This window comes from Rhinolophus hipposideros, assembly GCF_964194185.1.
Source record: "Rhinolophus hipposideros genome assembly, chromosome: 12".
NCBI classification, from domain to species: Eukaryota; Metazoa; Chordata; class Mammalia; order Chiroptera; family Rhinolophidae; genus Rhinolophus; species Rhinolophus hipposideros.
The window spans coordinates 3,953,306-3,975,120 of NC_138058.1; the positions used below are offsets into that span (position 1 = coordinate 3,953,306).

The 21,815-nt window shown below is 45.3% G+C and overlaps 1 protein-coding gene across 4 annotated transcripts in view; it reads left to right on the forward strand.

Moving 5' to 3' along the window:
• NCK2 (NCK adaptor protein 2) overlaps positions 1-21,815 on the forward strand; it is a 139,856-nt gene that overhangs the window by 100,138 nt on the left and 17,903 nt on the right. For all 4 annotated transcript variants that reach the window (XM_081068628.1, XM_081068629.1, XM_081068627.1 and 1 more), the window contains one exon: positions 16,826-17,547. In XM_081068628.1, coding sequence (XP_080924754.1) covers positions 16,826-17,547 — 722 coding nt within the window. The remainder of the gene's footprint in view (positions 1-16,825; positions 17,548-21,815) is intronic.

Sequence of the window (21,815 nt, forward strand, 5' to 3'; positions counted from 1 at the left end):
CTAACAAAGGGATTATTTTTTTTCATTTAGAGGGGAAAGTAACAGGTGGAAAACGGAAAAGAAAATTATACACCTAAGGTAGTGGGTGTTAGAAAACATATGTCTTTCATTTTACGCAATCTTGAAAAGTCTACTAACGCTCTCTTCAAAACCACTTAAAACTATATTTTGCTGGGTAGTGTTTTTGGCTTAGGGCTTAGATTGTGCCTATGATTTGGTAAGAGAAATGAGACACAGGCCTCATGTGAATCGCACCAGCTCACCAGCTATCAAAGATTCTGAGCCTGATGTAGAAATTCCATTTTTCATAAGCAGTCTGGTTCTTTTACTAAACTGACCCCACTTTATCTATTTTTCCAAGCAAGTTACTTAAAAGAAATACTGTTGTCCTTTGTTTACAACTCTTAAGTAACTGTGGTAAAAGAAATGGGGTAGCCTCAGTAGATCAATACTTTTAAGAGTGCCCTGAGCCTAATTTTATTTATTTTGTCCAATTTCAGCCTCTCACCCACCAAAGTCCCCTTTCTTGGAAATGCTAAACATTATTGACTTGTTTTGTTTTCTTTCTTATCCAGTTTTTAAAATACAGCCTCAAAATCCTGGTAAAGAATGAAATACCCAGAGATTGAATGAATTACTGGGCAGTAAAATAAGGCAAAGCAAGTTCTCTGAATTATCTAGAAATTTCCTTCAATAGTTAGTCATTTTTTTCCTTCAGTTTTTAGAAGGAGAGAAGGCACAGCCTCAGTTTGAAAATATTAACCACATCTTTCGCCTAGCGTTTAGTTTTTTCACGAGCTGTGATCAGAGCTGGGATTGAGTCAGCGTACTCGGGACTGCGGGTCCTCAGAGGCTGAGGACACTCACTGTAGCAGCCTGTGCTCACGCTGGGTGCTGAGCCCGCTGCCCCGCCCCTGACAGATGGCCGCCCGGCTCTGCTGGAACACGTCTACTTCCAAGTCAGCCAGTTCCATTTTTGGAGAACACAGATTGTTAGAAAGCTCTTCCTTAAATAGAATCAAAGTTTGCTTTTCTTTACTTTCTCCCCTTGGCTGTCATTTGCCCTCAAGAGCTGTGCTGAGTGAAGTGTGCTCTTTTGTCAAGTGACAGTTCTCCTCTAGGCTTGTCTCCATTCAGGCACACATCGCCTGGGAAACGATTGTACTGAGCATTTTATATCGTAAAAATACAAGGAAAATTGTATTTTGAACATCCATATCTATTAGCAGCAGTTGATATTCATGGTCTAAAGGCTCTTGGGGGGTCAGTATTTCCATCACTGGAGAGAAATGCCCCCCTTTGTGGTAGGTCTTTTTGTTTTGATGTGTCTATGCTGCTCCCCCAAAGCTCTGCTTTTGTTGGACAAAGAGAGACCTTGTTACTTCCGCATGAGTTTTCCATTGTCCTCTTGAGCAGTATCAAAGAGAAGGGGGGCACCCCTGACAGTCCCCACAGTGGGGTGGTGGAGAGACTTACGTCTCTACAGCAGACTTCCTTATCAAGAAGGAAGGTGAGAAAACGTTCTGGTTCCGTAACCCTTCCTGTCCCCCAGGGGTCTCTATCGCTAAAAAAATTGGAACTAAAGTGTTCCTAGCTTCCTGTTTATGTTATTGACACCAGCGCACTGTCAGAATTACAATATGGTTGTAGATTGTTCATGCAGCCAGTAGAAATGATCTCTGCCGCATACCAGGATTGAAAACTACATTGCGTATGCTGACCTAATAGCTACTCATAGTATCATCCACATTTGTAATTTGTACTGCTATGGAAATCCACCCAATTCCTAATTCCAATGTAAGATTTCCCTGGTAGATACCTGGTTTGGGATAAAACAGTGCTCGAGTCCCCGGCAAAGTCACAGTGCTATAAATGTGTGTGCACATCTCTAATTGCAGATAACTGTAACTCCATAGTGTTTCATCCTGCTTTTTTATACTCCTATGCTGTGTTGAGGTTGGTAGAGAATTTAACCACATGTTGTACTTGGTTCGAGTGACTTCTAGAAAGCAATACCTTGCCAAAAGGTCTCTCTGTTAGCAAAAGATTAACATTCTTTCCTTTCCTTTAATAAGTCATAATTGAATACAATGTGAGCTCTTATTTGCACATGGGCAAAACATTTATATACTGGCTCTCCTCTCATATTCAACTTATGATCATGAATAGTCAAAGAGAACTTTTCCACTGATAACAAGGAGCAATTGTTAAGAACTGCTTCTGCTGGCAGAGCCCAGTTGATACTCTGAAGAGCTCAGCCCGCACAGCTCTCCAACTCAGCGGTGAGGAGCGTTCTGGGGCTGCCGTCTGGCCTGCACCGTGCAGCCTGACTTATAAAATCATGAAGGTTCGTTGTTTTGAAGCGCTGTGCTAAATCTTTTGAGAGGGGGAAACTGCTCCCAGGAAGGTATATTTTTCAAAGATTTTCCTTCAGGTTACTGAAGGACGGTTTCTTACCACATCATCACAGCCGCTGGAACCCACTAAAGCCCCAAAGGTTAACTCTTCTCAGTGGCTAAGTCCAGCTGCTGATTAGGATTACGCAAAACTATACAGTTCCTTTTATAACCTATTAGTAAGCTCCCCAGGAGACTCTGTTCTGAGGCACACGTGTCCATCACTAACCACTTCCCTAGGCGTCCGGAGCCAGAAATGACCTTTGCTACTTGAGCCTTTGTCGCAATGTGAGCATACCTAAGGCCAGTTAGAAACCTGCCCACTCTCGCTGGATCCCCAGCTCTGTGATTCCAAGTGTGACCTGTGAGCAGCAGCGAGGGGCTACAGAAAGGGACTCCTCAATGCTGACTAGCTGCAAAATAGCCCTTGCACTGGTTTGAGCTAAGGCTTTTGGAGGAGGAGGGGGTGGTTCTTATGGCTGAAATTCACAAGGGTCTTAGAAGCTTATCCATACCACAATTGATTTTGGAGTGGCTAAGTGACTTCCCCAAGAACACACTACCAGTCATAGGTATGGCACCTCAACTCAAACTTGAGGTTTTTTTCTATACCAAGTGAGTGTCAGGATTTAGTGGGTGGGCATTTGGTAAGAAGACTGTCACAGAGTCAGGCACTTAGAACATTAGAGAAAATTCTAGTGAGACCAAGTTCTTTATTATATAGATGAAAAACTTATTAGCAAAACTTGATTGGGGTCTGAGTTTGATGGTGAAAACGTGTCAGTGTTAATTTCCTGATTTTGGTGGTTGTATCATGGTTGTATTGTAGAGGAGAACATCCTTGTCTGTGGAAATGCTCACAAAATATTGAGGTGAGAGGATATCAGTTTGGTAGCTTACTCTCAAATGGATCAGGGAGAATAACATTGTTGTGCTGCTCTTGAAACGTTTCTGTATATTGAAACAAACAGACAGACATGAGTGGTTTGGAGGCCACCCCAGGCTGGAAAGTTGGCTGGTAGCAAAAGAGATGTAAGTTGGGCTTCCAGGCTCTGTCTGAATATTTACAGTGTTACAGTGCCTTAAACTTGGCATAAGCCTTTTTCAGAGATCAGACAGTATCACTGAGTACCTGCTGAGATTGGACCTAAAACATGAGAATAACAGCGGGTATAAATGTGTCCAACTCGTTCATCATCCGAATGATATCCCCCCCAGTACTGAACTCAGAACTTTCTATAATTATCCAGCAGGTTCTCTCCTTATCACTAGCGTGCACATGGGGAAATCCCTGTTTCTTGCTGGAGCAGCCCAGACTGTTGCAAGCCAGTTCAATATATGCTTTTTTGTTTAATGGAGACAGAGAGAGCGGTGGTCAGAAATGATCTCCTGGGCTCACAGACTCTGCGGTTATGCAGGCTCTGGGGGGATTTTTCATTTAGACGCTGCAGGCTTGTGGATCTTTGCTGTGACTGCAAATGTCCCCAGCAGGTCTGAACTAGGGCACGCGGTTCATTATGAATGAAATGTGGGGGATGAATGCCACAGCCTGTGACTGTGGGAGCCAGGTCTGAGTTTGAGTTGTGCCTTCCTCACTCTGTCTCTTGGAAATCCCCTCTGAGCCACGCCATTCCCTGCTGAGTGACCTTTGAAAGCAATAACTAAAGACTTTGAAATAGGGATGCAAACATTATGTGGGGATCAGCATGGTGTAATAGGGTATGTTCGGAGCAGAAGTGGGAGCCTGGCTAGACGTTATTTCATCTGGCAGAATAGAAGGAGAGGATAAGCTTTAGTACCTGACTTTCTGAAGCTTGTGATGTAACTGGGAAAATGACGCGGCACAAATCCCTGCCTGCCCCCTCGGAAATGAGTTGCATTGTACAGTTCAGACCTCTGCCCTGTTCTCCAGGAAGCAGCACAGCATAGTGGGTAGGAAGGGGACTGTGGACCCTCAGCCCACCCACACTGCAATCCAGGCTTTGCCACATAGTAGGTGAGTGGCTTTGGGCAGGCTATTGAACTCTCAGCCTCAACTGCATCATCTGTAAAATGGGATAAGTGATTACGTTTCTCATGAAATTGTTGAGAATGGAATGAAGTCATTCATGTAAAGAATGTTCTGGGCTGTGTTGAGACTTGTGTGAGAGGAGGCGGGCTCCACTGAGGGAGGGAGAATAAGTGAAGACACAGCTGGAAGCCATGAGTGTGTTCAGTGAGCCAGCCAACTGGAGAGGAGGCTGAGTGATTGGGGTACAGTACACTGTGAAAGCCCTGAACACCAGGCCTGATGGCATTTGAGCAGGGAACCCCCAAAGATACTCAACGTGATGTACAGAAGAGGTGACCGTCGGGGTGTACGGTGGGTGTCCTGATCCTGGTCTCAGGAAGGGACTAGAGAGGGCCAGTCTGTCAGCAGGAGGCTGGGGACGAGACCTTAGAGTGACCCAGGGGTGACGTCATACGTCCTGAGCTCAGCACTGGGAATGGAGGGTGACAGAGAGGAGGAGAGGAATTTTGAAGGAAAACCCCATGATCTGTGCTGACTGGGTACGGGACAGTTAGAAGTCTTAGTTACAAATGACGCAAAGGTTTTGAGCTGGAACGAATGACCAACAGAGTGATGGAAGGCATTGGGGAAGCAGAAGGAGAAACGGCCGTGAGGACAAGACCTGTTTGTGGTCAAGCACAGCTCAGTGAGAATGTTCAGTGGGGTGCTTCAGGCATGCATCTCAACTTCAGGCGATACAAAATTCAGATTTTTGTCATAATGTACTTCCTGTTTTTAAGTAAATGTTAGTTTTTGGACTCCTGGATGAATCCCTTTCTCCAGGGCCCACCGTAGACATTTCCAAGCAGCTTGTTACCTAGCTCAGCCAAGCTTTCAGTCTGTGTGTGTCTTGAGGACTGGTCCAGGCCTTCAGTCCACTTTAGAGAGCTGTCACTACAGCCCGCCCCTGGCAGGAAGGTCCACAGGAGGCCCTGTGACAGCCGGTGCTCAGGGGTTCACAGGCTCCCCGGCCGACATCCCCTGAAGAAAAGCATGTCACCCCACATGTCAAAGCCAAACAAAAGCTAATGCAGTGGAAAAATTCAAACTGAGATGCCCAAATTGAATTTATATACATTTTTCCAGAGTAGGCAGTAATAATGATTTCCCTCTAAGTGCCTGATTTGTGCCAGGTACTATGCTAGATGCCTGCGTGTATTTGTGTTTAATCTTCACAATAGCCCTAAGAGGGACATCATAATATCCTCATTTTTCACATGAAAAAAATTGAGCCTTCAGAAGTTAAGCAATGTGCCCAAGAACACACACAGGAAGTGATGGGATTGAAACGCAAAGCAGGTTGGCCCGACCTCAGCTTCTTTTACTGTTGTTCAGTTTCAGGAATTGGGGATTCAGATGGGGGGGGGGGGCACTGATATCAGGGAATTCAGTCACGCCCTGACTTCTCCTGGCCCAGCTGTGTCCGTTTTCTGCCATCCTTGCTGGAGTCCCTGGAACACTAGGGGACCAGTCCCTTCAGTGAGCATTGTTTGTTCCCTGGCCCCGAGGGAGTCACTTATTAATAACTTTACCTGGTTCCTTCATGTTGAGGTGAGCCCGTGCCATTAATTAAAATGACTCAGAAGCGAAATGTCCCAGGAATGTATCTCCTTTTTCGTAAATTGATTTTTGTTTTGGCAGCATTTTTGTCAGCCCCAAACCATGTCCTGTGGCTGCTGCATACACAGTATTTCAGCCATGTCTGCCATTTAGGGTTTCTTTGTGTGACACAGATTTCTGCACACAGCCACTCCTCAGAATCGTTATCTCTGAAATGCCTGGATTTCATACAACTATTCATTTCAGACAGGCATACTTATTTTAAAAAGAAAAGAGAGAGAGCATAAAAAACATAAATCACCTGTGATCTCATCACCCAGAAATACTCACTGTGTCTCTAATCATTTGTGTGTTTGCTCAGTGTTTGCACACATACATAATTGAAATCACGTTGCAGAGGTGACTTCTTGCTGTTATCAGAACTAGCTGTCATGGGACAGTTCGTTCAGAAAATATCCGGCTCTTCCTACAGCTGTCTGATCCCACACATGCTGGAGAGAAGACTTAGCCAGGTGAGCTTGCATGTACTTCACGGGGTTTTGTGTGTTATGTCAACCATGTCAGAGGAGATGCGGATTCTTTTGTCTAAGAAGTAGTTTGTATCCCTGGGTTGAATGTTCCTCAGGAATAGAAAATTACTGTTAATCTCCCTACATGTCACTTAAACAACCTTCCCAAACTGAGTCGCTCCTTAAGTGACTGGTTCTTCATTTCAAAAAACATCCAAAACCAAACAATTCCCCATGACAATTTTGTATGTAACACACGAGAAGATTAAGATACCTTAGCATGATTTTAAATTTACAACTTCAACAACAAAGTATTGTCTCTTCACCGAGTTAAGACAGGGACCCTGGGTCCTTGAGTTGCATTTAACATTTCAGGCTTACCTTTTCGTTCTCTTATATAATCTGCCTTTGTATGAACGTGAATTACGTATCATGTATCGTAATTTGAATTCTTCCGAATTCCGTCTTGTGAGACCATTTACAGTAGAAATGACCTGCCCGATGTATTGCCCACGTAATATGGAAATCTCGACAGTAATCGTGATGCTAGCCACCTAAAATAAACTTGGATTTGCTTTTGGATGTCATAAGCTTCCAAGTATTTAGAACTAAAAAATGTAAAACAACTCAACAACAGATTAGTGGGAAGATAATTAGAAAACAGAGACAGATTGTTAAAAGGAATGCTAATGGGAGAAAAGCCAGGAGAGACTGTGGGAAATGAGGAGGGGTCTGTACCCTTAGAAAACAAAGGGAGGCAGGTGTGCAGTTATATGTGGCCGCGAGGAACCAAGTCGCTCTGTCCAGTGGGTCGCATGGTACCCCCTCGTGTCCTGAGGAAGGCCACGGACATCAGATAAGGTATTTCCCAGCAGCTAGCATCTTGGTTGCTTCTTATTAAAATAGTCAAACTCCAGGTTTCTAAAGAGCGTAGAAAACACCCTTTCCTAACGAAAGAGTCACTCAAGCGGGAGCCTTCTGTTTCAGAATAGAGAAACATGAATTCAAAATGCCTAGGAATTAAAGTAAAATCTTCTTACCCTGTTTCTGACTGTGTTTCCGCATATGGCATGCTTTCTTTTTTAGACCCGATCCTGTGTATGTCTAGGATGTTCCTTGTCTCTGTTACAGTTTGGGTCTGTCCCCTGGGGGCAGGCGTGAGCCGCGATGCTTACAGCTGAGCCCCTGGGTTGCTGTAAGGCCGGCACTGGCAGCTCTCCTGGGGGCCTCCTGTCCCTCCCGGCGCTCACTGCTCTCTGGACGGGAGGGCAGGCGGCATCTGCAGCGCTCCTGCTTGGCCCGTGCTGGGCCAGAACCTAAGTGGGGGCCTTAGCCGCTGTCGGGCGGGCTGGCTGGTGTTTGGTACATCACCCGTGTTCACTCAAGTCCTCTTTACTCTAGAACATGGTCCCCCACTCAGCCCCTCCAAGCTGCTGTTCTTTCTCTTCAGATTCACCACTGAAGTCACATTCTGTGAACTGCCCAGGTTGTCCCCAGGTTGTCAGTGTTGGGGAAGCCACCTGAGGGCAGCTCTTTGTAAGTTTGTAAGGCTGGGGACCCCTGACTTGCCTTACCCCCAAGAAAGCCATCCTGTGGCTGCCGTGTGTGAGGAAGCTGGCTTGATTTTGCCTTTGATTGTCTGATTTAGAAAATTTACAAGTGGGTGTTTAGAAGGACAGCATGAATTTGTAGTGAAACTATAACTGTTCTTATGCAACTACTTTAAGTTGACTAAATCTATAATGTTTCACCTAATGTGCTAAGAAAAACAGTGTAGTGACACAAGTTGGCTATGAGCATCAAAAAGGGTCCCTTGGTCCCCTTGTGGTTCTTCTATGTTTGTTTTCATAGCCTCGTATGGACAATGAAGTTTAAAGAGTGAAGTCCATTTGATAGTTTGGGCTATCTGCAGAACTGTAGAATACTGGAAAGGGCCCTGGAGATAACTTCTCCGAGGTTGCAAGGATTCTTCACAGCAAAGCCAGGAGTGGGCTCTGGGCCCCAGGCTGGGCGCTGTCCACAAAGCCATAGATGAGCAACGAGGGGCCGGAACAGGAGTTACATACCAGGCCTTCCCCTAGAGTACTGGCAGGGAACAAACCCACGACCTCCATGGGACCTGGTGTCTTAGGAAGCGATGTTTGCCTTGTAGAAGCAGCGTGTGATCCTGTGAGCTTTTCTGCCTGCCCTTACTTGGAAACGGGGGCTCTTTTTTGACTCCCAGCGTGAAGAGCCATTTTACATTATAGAGCATCCTCTCTGTGACTACCCATCGTGTCGTAGCTGCTCCTGGCTCAGAGAGAAGGGGTGAGGGGAGACCTGCCCTCCAGGTTCATTTTAGGGAAAAAAACAGATATGTGCACATCCTTGTTGAGAAAACTCCACCTGTTCTTATCTCTATTGATTCTGCCTTTGTCCTCTACCAGAAAGGAAGACAATTAGATGACATAATAATGGCAATAAACATCATGACAGCTATCATTTGGGACCTCGCTGTGAACCGACATTGCATTCAAGATGTTCCTCTGTTACTGGCCCTTCATAAAAGCCCTACGGGTGCCACCCATATCCTTATATTGCAGATGAAGGAATTGCGGAATACAGACGTCTTAGAATTACCAAGGTCTAAAGCTCGTAGCGCAGAAGCTGGGCTGCCAATGTGGTCTGAGAAAGTTGGCTGGAATATGTATGGTTCAGTTGTCCTTGCCAGCCACTTGCCACCTGCATGAATGTGCTGGCCCTTTCCTCATTTTCCGTTATTTATCACACTTCATTTAATTCAGTATGGTCTTAAAAAGATGCATGCGTGCCTGACTCTTGGATTGACATGTTAACTAGTATTACAGAATGTCATCTGTAATCCTTGCCACATCTCATACACCCTTTTGCATATTCAAAAATTCTTGTGCTGATGGATCCGGGTATATGTGTTGAGAGATTCTGAATATGTATTGTTAATTAAAATTTTTAATTTAAATTATTAAAAAATTCTTTTCATTGGCATCTGTGTTACCATTTGACTTTCATATTTGATAGAAAATCCTAGACTTCTAAGCCATTTTATGTATGCTTAAATATTCGGTCATGTTATTTGCCTGCTTGCTCACAATTGATGGTCTTTCTTGTGATCAAGGATGGAAATTCCAGTTCAGAGTCCTGGACACGTGGAGGTGTGTGATGGTAGGCCCTTATCCCTTGCCACCTTTTCCTCTCCGCTGGCTCCTAATAGCCCACTGGAAAAGGGATCATCTGTGCAAAGGGATGGTAACTAATCCCTTTGTCTTTCCCTCAACTGGCAACCCCTGCCTGGTCAGTATGAGTTTGCCTCAGGGATGACAGCTCCTTCCATCCTGCGAGTCTCCTTCCTCCTTCCCTTCCTGGACCACTCCTCTCCCTGTACTTAGGAATTTTGTATGACACAAGGCAGAGTGCCTCGTTACAGGGGAAGAAGTAAACATCCAAGGTGCACATGCCTCGGAATAATAAAAGTCAGTTTCCTCCATTCTTTCCAGTTTGGGGGTGAGCAGAGAGCACTAGTGTACCTCAGAACCCCCAGAGACAGCCCAGCTAGAGCAGTGTCTTCCCACCCTGGCCACTGGCCTTATGGGCGTGTGAGTGCCCCACACATAGTAGGGTCTCGCAGTTTTGTTGTAAGGTGGAAGGAAGGAAGGGCCATAGGGAGCGCTTGGCATGGCGTGTACTTGGGAGGTGTGCTAATTGTGAGACCCGTCTGCTCCTAAGTAATCTGGCAACACTCTTGGCATTATAGGTGCATGTCATGGGAGAGATCAGCCTGGAAGGAAGGAGGAGTGCGTCCAAAGTAGTGGTGATGAGATAGGAAGTGGGCTTATTAACTGAGCGAACATTTATGGAATGCCAGGCCCTGAGCCCACACAATGTCTAACCGTGGTCTTTCTCAGGGAGATAAATGCAGCGCGGTGAGGCGGGTGCAGAAATGGAGGTGGGGGAGTGCTAGGGGGCTGTGTGGGAGAAAGGCTGAGTTTCTTATGACGAGTGCTGTCACGTTCTTTCAGTGCTGTTTATGGAGCTTAGTGCTGAGCTGAACTTTGGGACCGACCCTTGTTTTACTGTGAGGGAATGGCCCACAGTGAGTGAGTTACTGGTGGACACCAGAGTCCTGCCCATGAGCCCACGGTGTTTGCCTGTGGGCCATATTGCCTGCTATCTGGTCAGGGAGGTGCAGGTGGACTAAGCTTTTATGAAAAGCCATTGTTTTCCGTTTTTTTTTTTTTAAAGCTAGGCTTAAACTACTAGAAAAATAAAGGTTCCAGGCCCAACTTTATGCTCTGCCTACTTTGTTTCTAGAACATCCTGGCTGTGAAAAGGATACATTCTCCCCTCTTGGTGTCAGGACCTTACCGAGTGTGGATGGAACCATTGTGGCCCACTAACAGCAACAATAGTAAGGCTGGGAATTTCTGTGAGTGAAGTTGGTGCCCAAAGAGAGACGTGGAAGACCAGAAAGCTGTCACAAGTCTAGTCGTTTGTCTCAGAAGTGATTAGAACTTAGTATTTCTTCTTTAAATTAAAGCATATCCAGTTGCTAATGGTGAGTCCATGGTGCCAGGTAAAGAGTGTTTTCTACCAACAGGACAATAGGAAAAGAGTTGACAGGCTTTTTGGTTTTCCCGACACAATTCTGCCAGCCTCGACTGGACATGTCTCTGCTGCAGTGTGACCCTGCCCTCCAGCCCCACGGCCCATTCTCCACAGCGTGGCACCAAGGCAGCTGTCACATCTTGCTCACAGCCCGTGTCACCCGTCTTCTCTATTGCACACACTTCCTCTCCTCGCCTGAGCTCATTCGTGTCCAGCGGTTAGTAACAGGTTTGAGCCTCTGGTGACAAAAGGAATGGATGCGAACTGGTCTTTGATTCCTTGAGACCTGGATCTGGCCTTGTGTGAAGAGTCTGTCTCACTTTCTTGAGCTGCCCTTCTGGTTTCTCTGACAACCATGCCTAAGATACTGGATGCAGTGAATTCACTGGGGTTCATCCTGAGTCCAATCTGATAGCTCCCAGAAAATCGAGGTTAGACTATTGGTCCGTTAGGCCTAAGGTCTGTGTCCACCCAGTGTCACAGATATCTCATTATGGCTCTTGAGGTAAATATTTTAAACTCAAGATTCTCTGGGATTAGGAAGCATGTATACCCGCCCAACAGTTAGTCATGAATTGATGATGTCTATCCCTCTACCATCCCACACCCAAACCTGAATGCTCTCAAACTATTACTATGTTCTTTTCGATTTACTGAGGTATAGTAGTCCCCCCACCCCACCCCTTTAACCGCGGCTTTGCCTTCCACAGTTTTAATTACCTGGAGTCAACTGTGGTCTGAAAATGCTAAATAGAAAGTTCTAGAAATAAACACTTCATAAGTTTTAAATTGTAGCCTGTTCTGAGTTGTGTGATGAAATCTCGTGCTGTTCCGCTCATCCCACTGGGACGTGAATCATCCACGCTGCATATGCTGCCCGCCCGTTGGTCACTTAGTAGTGTCTCGGATATCAGATCCTCTCTCTTGGTATCTCAGTGTATTCAGGTAACCCTTATTTTACTTCATAATGGCCCATATAACTTTTATTAGAGTATATTGTTAAAATTGGTCTATTTTATTATTTGTTATTATTGCTAATCTCTTACTGTGCCTAATTTATAAATTAGACTTTATCGTAGGTATGTATATATAGGAAAAAACATAGTTTGTATAGGGTTCAGTACTATCCAGGGTTTCAGGCATATGCTGGGCGTCTTGGAACATATCCCCTGCAGATAAGGGGGGACTACTGTGCACCATTTCCCTAAGTGGAGTGAAGTTTGGCATATTTAAGGAGGTGGGGTAAGAGGGGAGGCATGACAGTTGGGGAAGGCTGGTTTTGTTTATTTATTTATTTTAGAGCTCTTAATTGAAGTGATAGAAAATCAACTCAAAAGTAGATAAAGCCGAAAGGAAAGGAGAGGAGAGGAAGAAGAAAAAGAGGAGGGAGAAAAGGAGCTGGTGTGTGTGTGTGTGTGTGTGTGTGTGTGTGCACGCGCGCGCAAATTTAAAGAGGGATTTAGCTCACGTCATTGGGAGGTATGGTTGGATCAAGGGGCTAACTCATGTCATCCGGTTCTGTCTCTCTTCTCTCAGCCTCATTCCTGCTCTCTCTTTCGTTCTTCACATAGACTCCTACAATGGGCAGCTCTGAGAGAGAGATGGCATTCCCGCAGGACTGTAGGTTTAGTCCTGAGGACTGCTCTGATCCGCAAGTCTGAGTCATGGGACCCCACCGTGGTCCAGAGGGCGTGAGGAGGGGTCGCGCTGAAGCCAGAGGAAGAGAGGTGTTTTGGTGAAGAAGAGAAGGATTAAGGCTGCTGAACAGATTAAAACAACAGAGAACCATTGCATTAATTTTAAATGGTCACCCATGAAAAAAATCTTAAATTTACTAAACTTTTTCCCTTCGTATATTCAAATATTTTTATCATAAATGTTGGCACTGGATATTCTCTGAATAGTGGAAGCTAATCTTACCAGCATATCTAAAAACAAACAAACAAACAAAAAACTAAATACAAATTAAATGCACATATACTAATATGAAAAGCTATTAGAAGCCAAACGTTAAATATATCCTCATATATGAAAACTTCTTTCAGTCACTTTATACCTTGTCCAATCTATTTAGCATTTAATAAAAAAATTTTTTTTTAATAAAAAAGCCTTCTGTAATTTTTAGTTGACTTTAATAATAGGTCCTAACTCTAATGGGGGAAATGCCCACAAATTAATAACCTCTATTCTTAACTTAGTATAAATGACATTTTAAGTACAGGGAAGCTTTCTAATTAAAGCCTGGCTTATGTTACAGATCTGATTAGTAATAAAAATAAAATGGCTTTTCCGTAGAGCTCCTAAAACTTGGGTACATTGTCTAAATGAATTTGGCTTGAATATATTTCAGAACTATCAAATTTGTTTGACGTTTATCTTAAATCTCCAGAACTCCAGCTGGAAGATGACAGAGAATATTTTAAAATCCATCTGATATAATATCCCTTTATCTTAAAAGGAGTACATAACAATTTTTGACTTTAAAATCACTAATATTAATAATGTATAACATTCAAACTTTTATTAGAACTCAATCATTAGTGTATGTAATTTTATTCAACAAAATTAAATCTGCTTATTATTGTCAACGAAAATGCAATTCAGGATCAGAGATTTGATAACTTGATGCCAAAAAATTGTCAAAAAAGCTGAAAAGTTTACGGGCATAACACAGAAACGTTGTGGGTTTGGTTCCAGAGTGCTGCAATAAAGCAAGTTGTAATCTTCTTGCTGGTGGAGAGTCTTGCCTTTAGTTTATAAAAACAACAGCTGTGAAGTGCAATCAATATGAAGCACAATAAAGCAATGTATACCTGTAGTTTACTTTAAAACCCAACTCAGCTATTTGCCACTTAAAATTCTGCTGTGTGCTCATTGAGTAAGAAATACCATTCCTGGTGATACACATTATTTTTTATTATTATTACTAAATGCAAATACAGCTCATTGCACAAATTATGGCTGGTCTTTAATGTGACAGCTATTGTGGTGGCTCCATTAAGGAGCTTGGTCACAGCCTCCCTTGGCCACAAACCTGGCCCATTCCAGGCAGCTCCGTGCTCAGGAGTCTGCATCTGGCCTCACTGTTGACTAGCCTAGAGACCTGGGGTGACTGCCCAGCCTCTCCAAGACTTCACCCAGCTCATCTGTGGAACACATTGTCCGGAAGCCTCCAGCCCAGGACCCCTGGTAGAGCAGCGAGAGCACTGGAACTGCTTGGGTGGGGCGGGTGTGTTGGGGGGCGGTGGGTGTGGGTTCCTCTGCCCCACTGGGTCTCCTGGGCCCCAGGCCCACTCGGCACAGCAACAGCCTGAAACCGAGCAAGCTGACCTCTAAGATTTCTTTTAGATCTTAACAGCCACAATTTTATGATTATAGATTTGAGGAAACGGACATGTTTTCAGAGCCTCATCTTCAATGTAGAAGTTAAAACCTGGTCACTCCTGAGTGCATCCCATGTGAGACAGTGTCTTACTTTTTTTTTTTTTTTTAACAGTGATTTCCAATCCTTCTTTGTTCTTTCTTCGTGCAAAGCTGTTGCAGTTTATACATTATTGAACAAGCTGTAGAGAAAGTCATCACTTTGTGAAAAAGTGTTACTTACCGTCACCCAATGCGGCATGCCAGCAATTGGAAACATTTTCTAATGGTCCCATTCTAGATATCCTCAATTCATAGTATGGTTTATCTGAAGCGTGCTGCAGCTCCAACCTGAATGCTCAAACACCAAGACAATTCTGTGCAGTTGCATTTTGTATTTAACTCGAGAACTGAAAGTCGTCCCAAATCTTGCTAAAACACACTGGTACTCCCCTGAGCCCCGGTAAGTCTGACATGGCAGGGACTGGCACCGCCTGGTGACCTGCACAGTTTGGGTTCCAGGGTCCTGAGAGAGGAGAGGGTGTAAGTGAAGGGGGCAGCCAGGCTGCACAGGAATTCCTGATTGGGCCAGAGTGGGCAGGCCTCAAGGAAAGGGCTGGAAAGTGTGTTCTTCCAAAATATGGTACAAAGAGGGAGTGAGTACAAGCTAGTCAGTGAGGGCTTCTGCTCTGCCAAGTTTTGGTTAGTTAGTGTTTACTTCTAGTAGATAAAGATGGCCTGAGACTTTGCAAAATGGATGTGAGGATTTGCCTCTTCTTTTGAGAAAATAAGTAAAATTGTAAGAGAAAAAAAATTTACTTGATCCTTGTTAAAAACACACATCGGAGTTCAAGTAGATTTTTTTTTACAACGGGAAGAAGTAGGTGGTATGACTTTAACGAGAGAAGAAGAAACAAAGCAGAAGATGTGTAGGAAAAATATATACATGGAGAAAGCGAGGGCAGTGGGATTCCCACACTGCCTCTTTCCTTGCAAGGTAATGGATTTGCCTTCAAATCAGAAATGTTGCTTGGAGCATGGACGCCGCGGGCAGTCCGGCCGTGGGCTCCCAGGCATGTTGTCTTCTCAGCCTTGGATGCACTGCTGTCCTGTGAGACGCACATGACACGCACCGCCTGTTCTGTTCAGGGCACTCCTTTGAGGGCTCAGACTCACATGGCGGTGGTCACATGGCTTCAGATTTACTCGTGATACATTTCTTATCCCAAATCTTCATTCCCTGAACCTCAGCCCCACTTCCACTTGGAGACACAGGGATTTTCATTGCCTGGAATCGGAGACAGGTTCATCACTGTTTGGGAGGGCCAGTCAGGTGGGGTGAGGACAGAGTCTTGACATTCAGAGTCCTGGATGCATTTGTAACAAAGAAATCATGTTACAGATGATGCTGCATGTGCCATAGAAACCATGCTGCATTATTAGCCTCCAACGGAACTGTGTTCTTGATTGTTACTTTAATTGGGAGCACGGGGTCTATGCTGTGTCACTGGCCAGGTGTGTTGGGCAAGTTCCCTGGTCTCTCTCAGCCTCCGTTTCCCCGTCTGCAGGAATGGAGGGATGCCCATGTTGTCACAGGACTGGTGGGAGGGTTCAGGTAACGTAGATGTCTGTAAGGTCGGCTTCCTCCCTCGTCCCAGGTGCCTTTCTCTTGAATTTCACTGCCTTAGACTTAATGTATCAGCTAATTTTTTCTGATTCACTGATCACAACCTGTTGTGGGAAATGAGTCTGCTGTTTTGAAAGAACTGCAGGAAGAGGAGAAAGGAGAAGGGTGTCAGTTTCTGCCCACTGGAGCCACTGTGCTGCCAGGCGGCTATGGGAGGACAAGAGTGTCCCAGGAGTGAGGAGGAGGCGGGGGCCTGAGGTGGGGGGAGCAGGGCAGGGGGCTGCGAGGTCTGCGTTTGGAGACCTGCGGGACTTAGAGGACGTCCTTTAGTCCACTTCCTGACCAATAAACACTGAAGGCATTTTGTTTGTGCCTTTATACCTTCTTTTTCTCTCTGAGTGGCACAGGAATTCTCTAATCGTTTCAGAAGGAACCTTAACTTCCCCTATTTTGTCTTTTGTGCTGCTGGTACGCTGGCGTTTTTTTCAGGAGTAAGTGAAAGACTTCAGTTTTAGTAACAGCTGTGAGTCACTTCTCAGCTGCGCAGCACAGCCAGCAGCACTTTACTTGCCTGGTGGTGACGCGGATTGTAACCGCGGGGGGTGTGCCCCTCGTATTTAGGGGGAGGTGGCGTCGGCACCTAGGATGCCCGGCGGCGCGCCCGTGAGCCGGTGCCCACTGAGCCCCTGCTGTGTCTCCACAGGCCTCGGCAAGACCAAGCGGAAGCCGAGCGCGCGGGACGCGTCCCCCACGCCCAGCACGGACGCCGAGTACCCCGCCAACGGGGGCGGCGCCGACCGCATCTACGACCTCAACATCCCCGCCTTCGTCAAGTTCGCCTACGTGGCCGAGAGGGAGGACGAGCTGTCCCTGGTGAAGGGGTCGCGTGTCACCGTCATGGAAAAGTGCAGCGACGGCTGGTGGCGCGGCAGCTACAACGGGCAGATCGGCTGGTTCCCCTCCAACTACGTCCTGGAGGAGGTGGACGAGGCGGCCGCCGAGTCCCCCGGCTTCCTGAGCCCGCGCAAGGGCGCGTCCCTGAGCAACGGCCAGGCCGCGCGCGTTCTGCACGTGGTGCAGACGCTGTACCCCTTCAGCTCTGTCACTGAGGAGGAGCTCAACTTCGAGAAGGGCGAGACCATGGAGGTGATCGAGAAACCCGAGAACGACCCGGAGTGGTGGAAGTGCAAAAACGCGCGGGGGCAGGTCGGCCTTGTCCCCAAAAACTACGTGGTGGTCCTCGGCGACGGGCCCGCGCTGCCCCCGTCGCAGGTCCCCCCGATCAGCTACCCGGGGCCGGCGGGCAGCGGGCGCTTCGCGGGCAGGGAGTGGTACTACGGCAACGTGACGCGCCACCAGGCCGAGTGCGCGCTCAACGAGCGGGGCCGCGAGGGCGACTTCCTCATCAGGGACAGCGAGTCCTCGGTAAGTGCCCTCGGAGTGCTGAGACCTGCCCGGCGCCAGGCGGCTCCCGAACCGTGCGTGGGGAGATACGTGTGTGTTACTGCACCACGTGGCCGTGTGTGCCGTCTCTTTTCAAATTCTGTAAATACACTGGAAAGAGCGAGAGAATACACGGGGCTCACATAAAGATAGACACATAGGATTGCTCTGCACTTAGGACTGGTGTAAGGTATACACCTAAGACGCGTTGAGTGTAGTGACTGGTCTGTCCACAGTTGCTACTGACTCCCCAGGAGAGGTATTCTTGCAGTTAGAGGGCAAGTCAAATGTTTTTAGTTCCTGGAGGTGGTTTTACCTCTTTACTAAGATTCCCCTTTTCTGTTCTACAGACTTAAACATCATTTTCTCTCCAGGTTTCCCATTCTGTAGGCCCCACGGGTTGACCTTGTTCACATGGTGGGTCCCAGACATGTCAACTATTCTCGGTGAGGGGAGCACCTGGTTTCTTTTTTTTTTTTTTTTTCATTTAATTCAACAAATCTTTATTGATCCCCTTTTAGAAGAAGACTTTTTGCAAGATATCCTCAGGTCAACCAAAAATAATGCTGTTCCTGATCTATTGAAATTTGTAAACTTGGAAGTATTAGGAGTATTGAATAAAATTCATTATCTAATATCTCAGGAAAATCTCATGTAAGGATAAAAAAATTACCATGAAGAGGGTGACATTCTAAGTGAGGTTTTTATGACAAATCTTAGGAACTTGTTCTTTATTTTTTTGCCAGTCTACAAACAAAAGAAAAGTAAAATACCGGCCTATGTGAGCTATGCTAAAAATTTCAGGACTATGCTTATGAGTTGTTGCTTTTTCATACAGCAGTGTCTCCTCATGTCAACAATTATAGACAGGAAAACAGGCAGTCTTCTGCAGAGCTCTGGAAGCTAACCAACACACACAAGCCCCGGGGGGTCCTTCCTTGCTTTCCTACTTAGGAAGAATCTATAGAGAAGGGAACTATACTACATTTCTGCAATTTTTTAGCTCTAATGCCAACAAATCCGACCTGGTAAATAAAGGTAGAGAAAGAGAAACACCAGAAAAGAAAAACAAATTGTTATAGTTGTCAATGGAGTTTATGTTTTGGTGCAAAACCATCTGAGACTCCATGGAGAAGGTGATGTTTTACATAGACCCAAAAGAAGAAGGAAGATTTCAACAGGAGTCCAAGGTAAAAGCCATTAGGGATGGGAAAGGTCAAGAATGGGAAAGAAAAGGGAAGCTCAGCAGCTCGCCTTCTTTGGCCAGTATAAGGCACATGTTTTCGAGTTTAGTAAGGAAGAATAAGAGTGCAATGGTAAACAAGAGCCAGGTTGTGAAAAGCTTTGAGTGGCAAGTGAAAGTTGTGTAATTAATCTGCCACACTGTGGCAGTTCATAAAAGGTTACAAGTAGATAAATAATATATTTGAATGTGGGCATTAGGAAAATTAACCTTGCTATTATATAGAAGATGTATTGGGAAGGAGGCCAAGAGAGAGAATAACAGGGAGGGCGGTGGCAATAGGAAAAGAAAGCAAGGAGTGATTTGAAATTCCTTTGTGGTATAATTTGAAAAGATTGACAACTGATTTCATATAGACACATAAGACAATCATAAATCAACTGATAAGCTAGACATTGGAGAGGATAGGAATTTCCATTTTAAATGTTGGCACCCATTAAAATCATTAAAAATGATTAAAAATAGTCCTGAAATGACAAATAAACTTTTGAAGCCCAATTTGTCTGAGGCCCTGTACAGGTTTTTGGAAACATAAGGCCCAGCCCATTTCTCTAGGAATTGATAATTGAATAGATCAAACATGAGACAATTACTAAAGACTGTTTACTTTTTCTCCATTAACATGGTCAGTTATGTTGACCATTTGTTTTTCAGAAAAAGGATTTACCTACTACTTTCTTTATGGTTATTTATTTCAGTCATGAAACTTGGAAATTAGGAAGGATCTTAGACTTCCTCCAGTGTTATTCATCCATATTATATGCCAGGATATTTAGGTCCTGACACCATAAATGATTTGCCTAGGATCATGTGGATAGCTAGCGATAGAATGATGCTGGTAACTGAAAAAGAATTATCCAACATAGCATTGTAAACTTGGCTCATTTTAGCAGAATTTTGGATATTTTGGATTTCTGGGCCAAAGTACATTTCTTAAAACAAAATAACTCTAAAGTTGCACACTTCTTAAAGATTAGGAACTCTCAGATCAATGATACTTGATTTACTTTGAAACCTGGGTGTTTCTCCTTTCCACACAAACAGAGCAAGTGGGTGGGTAAAAGTGAGCACCTGGTTTCTGACACAGCCTTTTGGTGGTTGGTTGTTTTTTCTTTTTAAACCTATAATAACGTATAATCCTCAGGTCATCTGTGCCGCAGGAAGCATCAGTGAGTTCATCTCCGAAAAGCTTTTAAAGCACTTATGATCAGAATTGAAAAGAAAAAGGCAGTTCTTGAGAGAGATGACTTTGTGTGTGTGAACTGAATCAGAGGATGAGGCCACTTACCTTGCGGCAGGCTGTCCGTTTGCAGCAGTGAACACATTTGGGCTGTGTTTCGGGTATGTCCTGAGCGTGTCTGGAAGAACTGGGCCAGTACCACACAAGGTAGCCTGTGCATGTATGCGTTAGACAGATACTCAACCGATTTTGTAGGCCTCTTTGCAAATACGCCTTCCATACAGTGAGACAACTCCCACGATCCAAAAAGCAAGAGTTCTGTGCAGGTCATTGTGCTTACGTTGTATCAGTCCCAGCAAACTTTAGTTTAATTTTTTAAATGCAAACTGTACGACTATTAAGTATGTATGTACTGTGTGCTGTAATTGTTGTCCTCTGAAAACATTGGTGCAACAGTAAGTGAGTACTTATTCAAGACCCATGTCGATTGACCTGTGAGGAAGGAAGGCCACGGAAATGTTTTTCCCTGTCAGAGACTGCAGAGGCAGCTGTGAGCTGTACTTCTTTGAGGCAGGAGTTGCCCCAAGCTGGTGGAAACCAGACCCCGTTACTGTGTGGGCCGCTCATGGAGTTCGCAGCTGTCTTAGATGTGCTTCGGTGATCACGCAGGCCCGAACGTTGACTATATCTGAAATCTGAACTCCGAGATTTTCTTATCCAGGTGCCAGAGTTTATCACTTCTGGCAAGACATCACATTAGATTGTTCTCACGTGACGTAAAGCTCCGTGCATAGCTTCCTTTACACCATGTTTGAGGCCTTAAGAGAATTGAATATGGCAGCACGTTTAACCCTTCTGAGCGGAAATTTAGAGGAAAACCAATTCCAATATAAAGTGATTGGCCCAGCACACTTAAGGGATAAATATAATTCAGAATCAAAAGTATAATCTTGATTTAGAAATTTTGAGTTTGAAGAGACTTCTTAGAAGGGAAAGGGTCCAGTCACCCCCACATTGTGGCAATGTTAGTCCCATTCCTTGTGCCTTATGTCTAGGACTTGAGGAGAAGAAGGTCCTTAGAAAGAGGGCAGATGAGAACAGCGTCCTCCAGGTTGCCGGCCTTGGGGAGGCCCTGTTGCTCTTCCCTGGGATGGGCACGTACAGAAGTCCTCACTATCTGAACTTGGAGACCAAATCCTTCTGGATAAGGAGGGGTGCTTGCATTATGTAGGTTCCATCTCAGAACTTGAATACACTCCAGTGTCTTGTTTGCCTCACATTATTTGAGAATAAGCTAACTTTCCAAATAATTGAAAAATTGTTTACATTTTATTTTAACCATTGTTATGGGAGCCTTTCCAGAGTTTTTGCATTCTGTCTTAAATGAGAAAGCCAAGCTACAGTAGCCTAATAGTGTCCCCAGGCCTTTGATTCTAGGGTGTGGGGGCAGGAAGGGTTTGCTGGGACTTGCGTCAGCTCTGCACCCACAGTGGCACCGCACCGTTGGTCTGAAGACTACCATTTGGCCCGATGGTGTGCAGGCTGCTTGTCCTGATGGATCTTGCCATGACATGTGGCATTTTCTGCTGTTAGGGTGCCCGCGTTGTGCCAGAGGGATGCTGCGGGAGGCTCTGAGTCATGTTGTTGCTTTTCTCCTGACTGACAGCAGAACCAGGCCTTGCTCGTCACCAGGTCTGTTCTCACTTGTCATCTGCGGCTGTTGGGGAACTGCCCAGTGCACAAATGGAGAACTCCATCACTTCTTTGCCGCTGGCCTCTGCCTCTGCCTCTTGCCAGCGTCTCTCCATCTCCTCTCCTCTCCTCCTT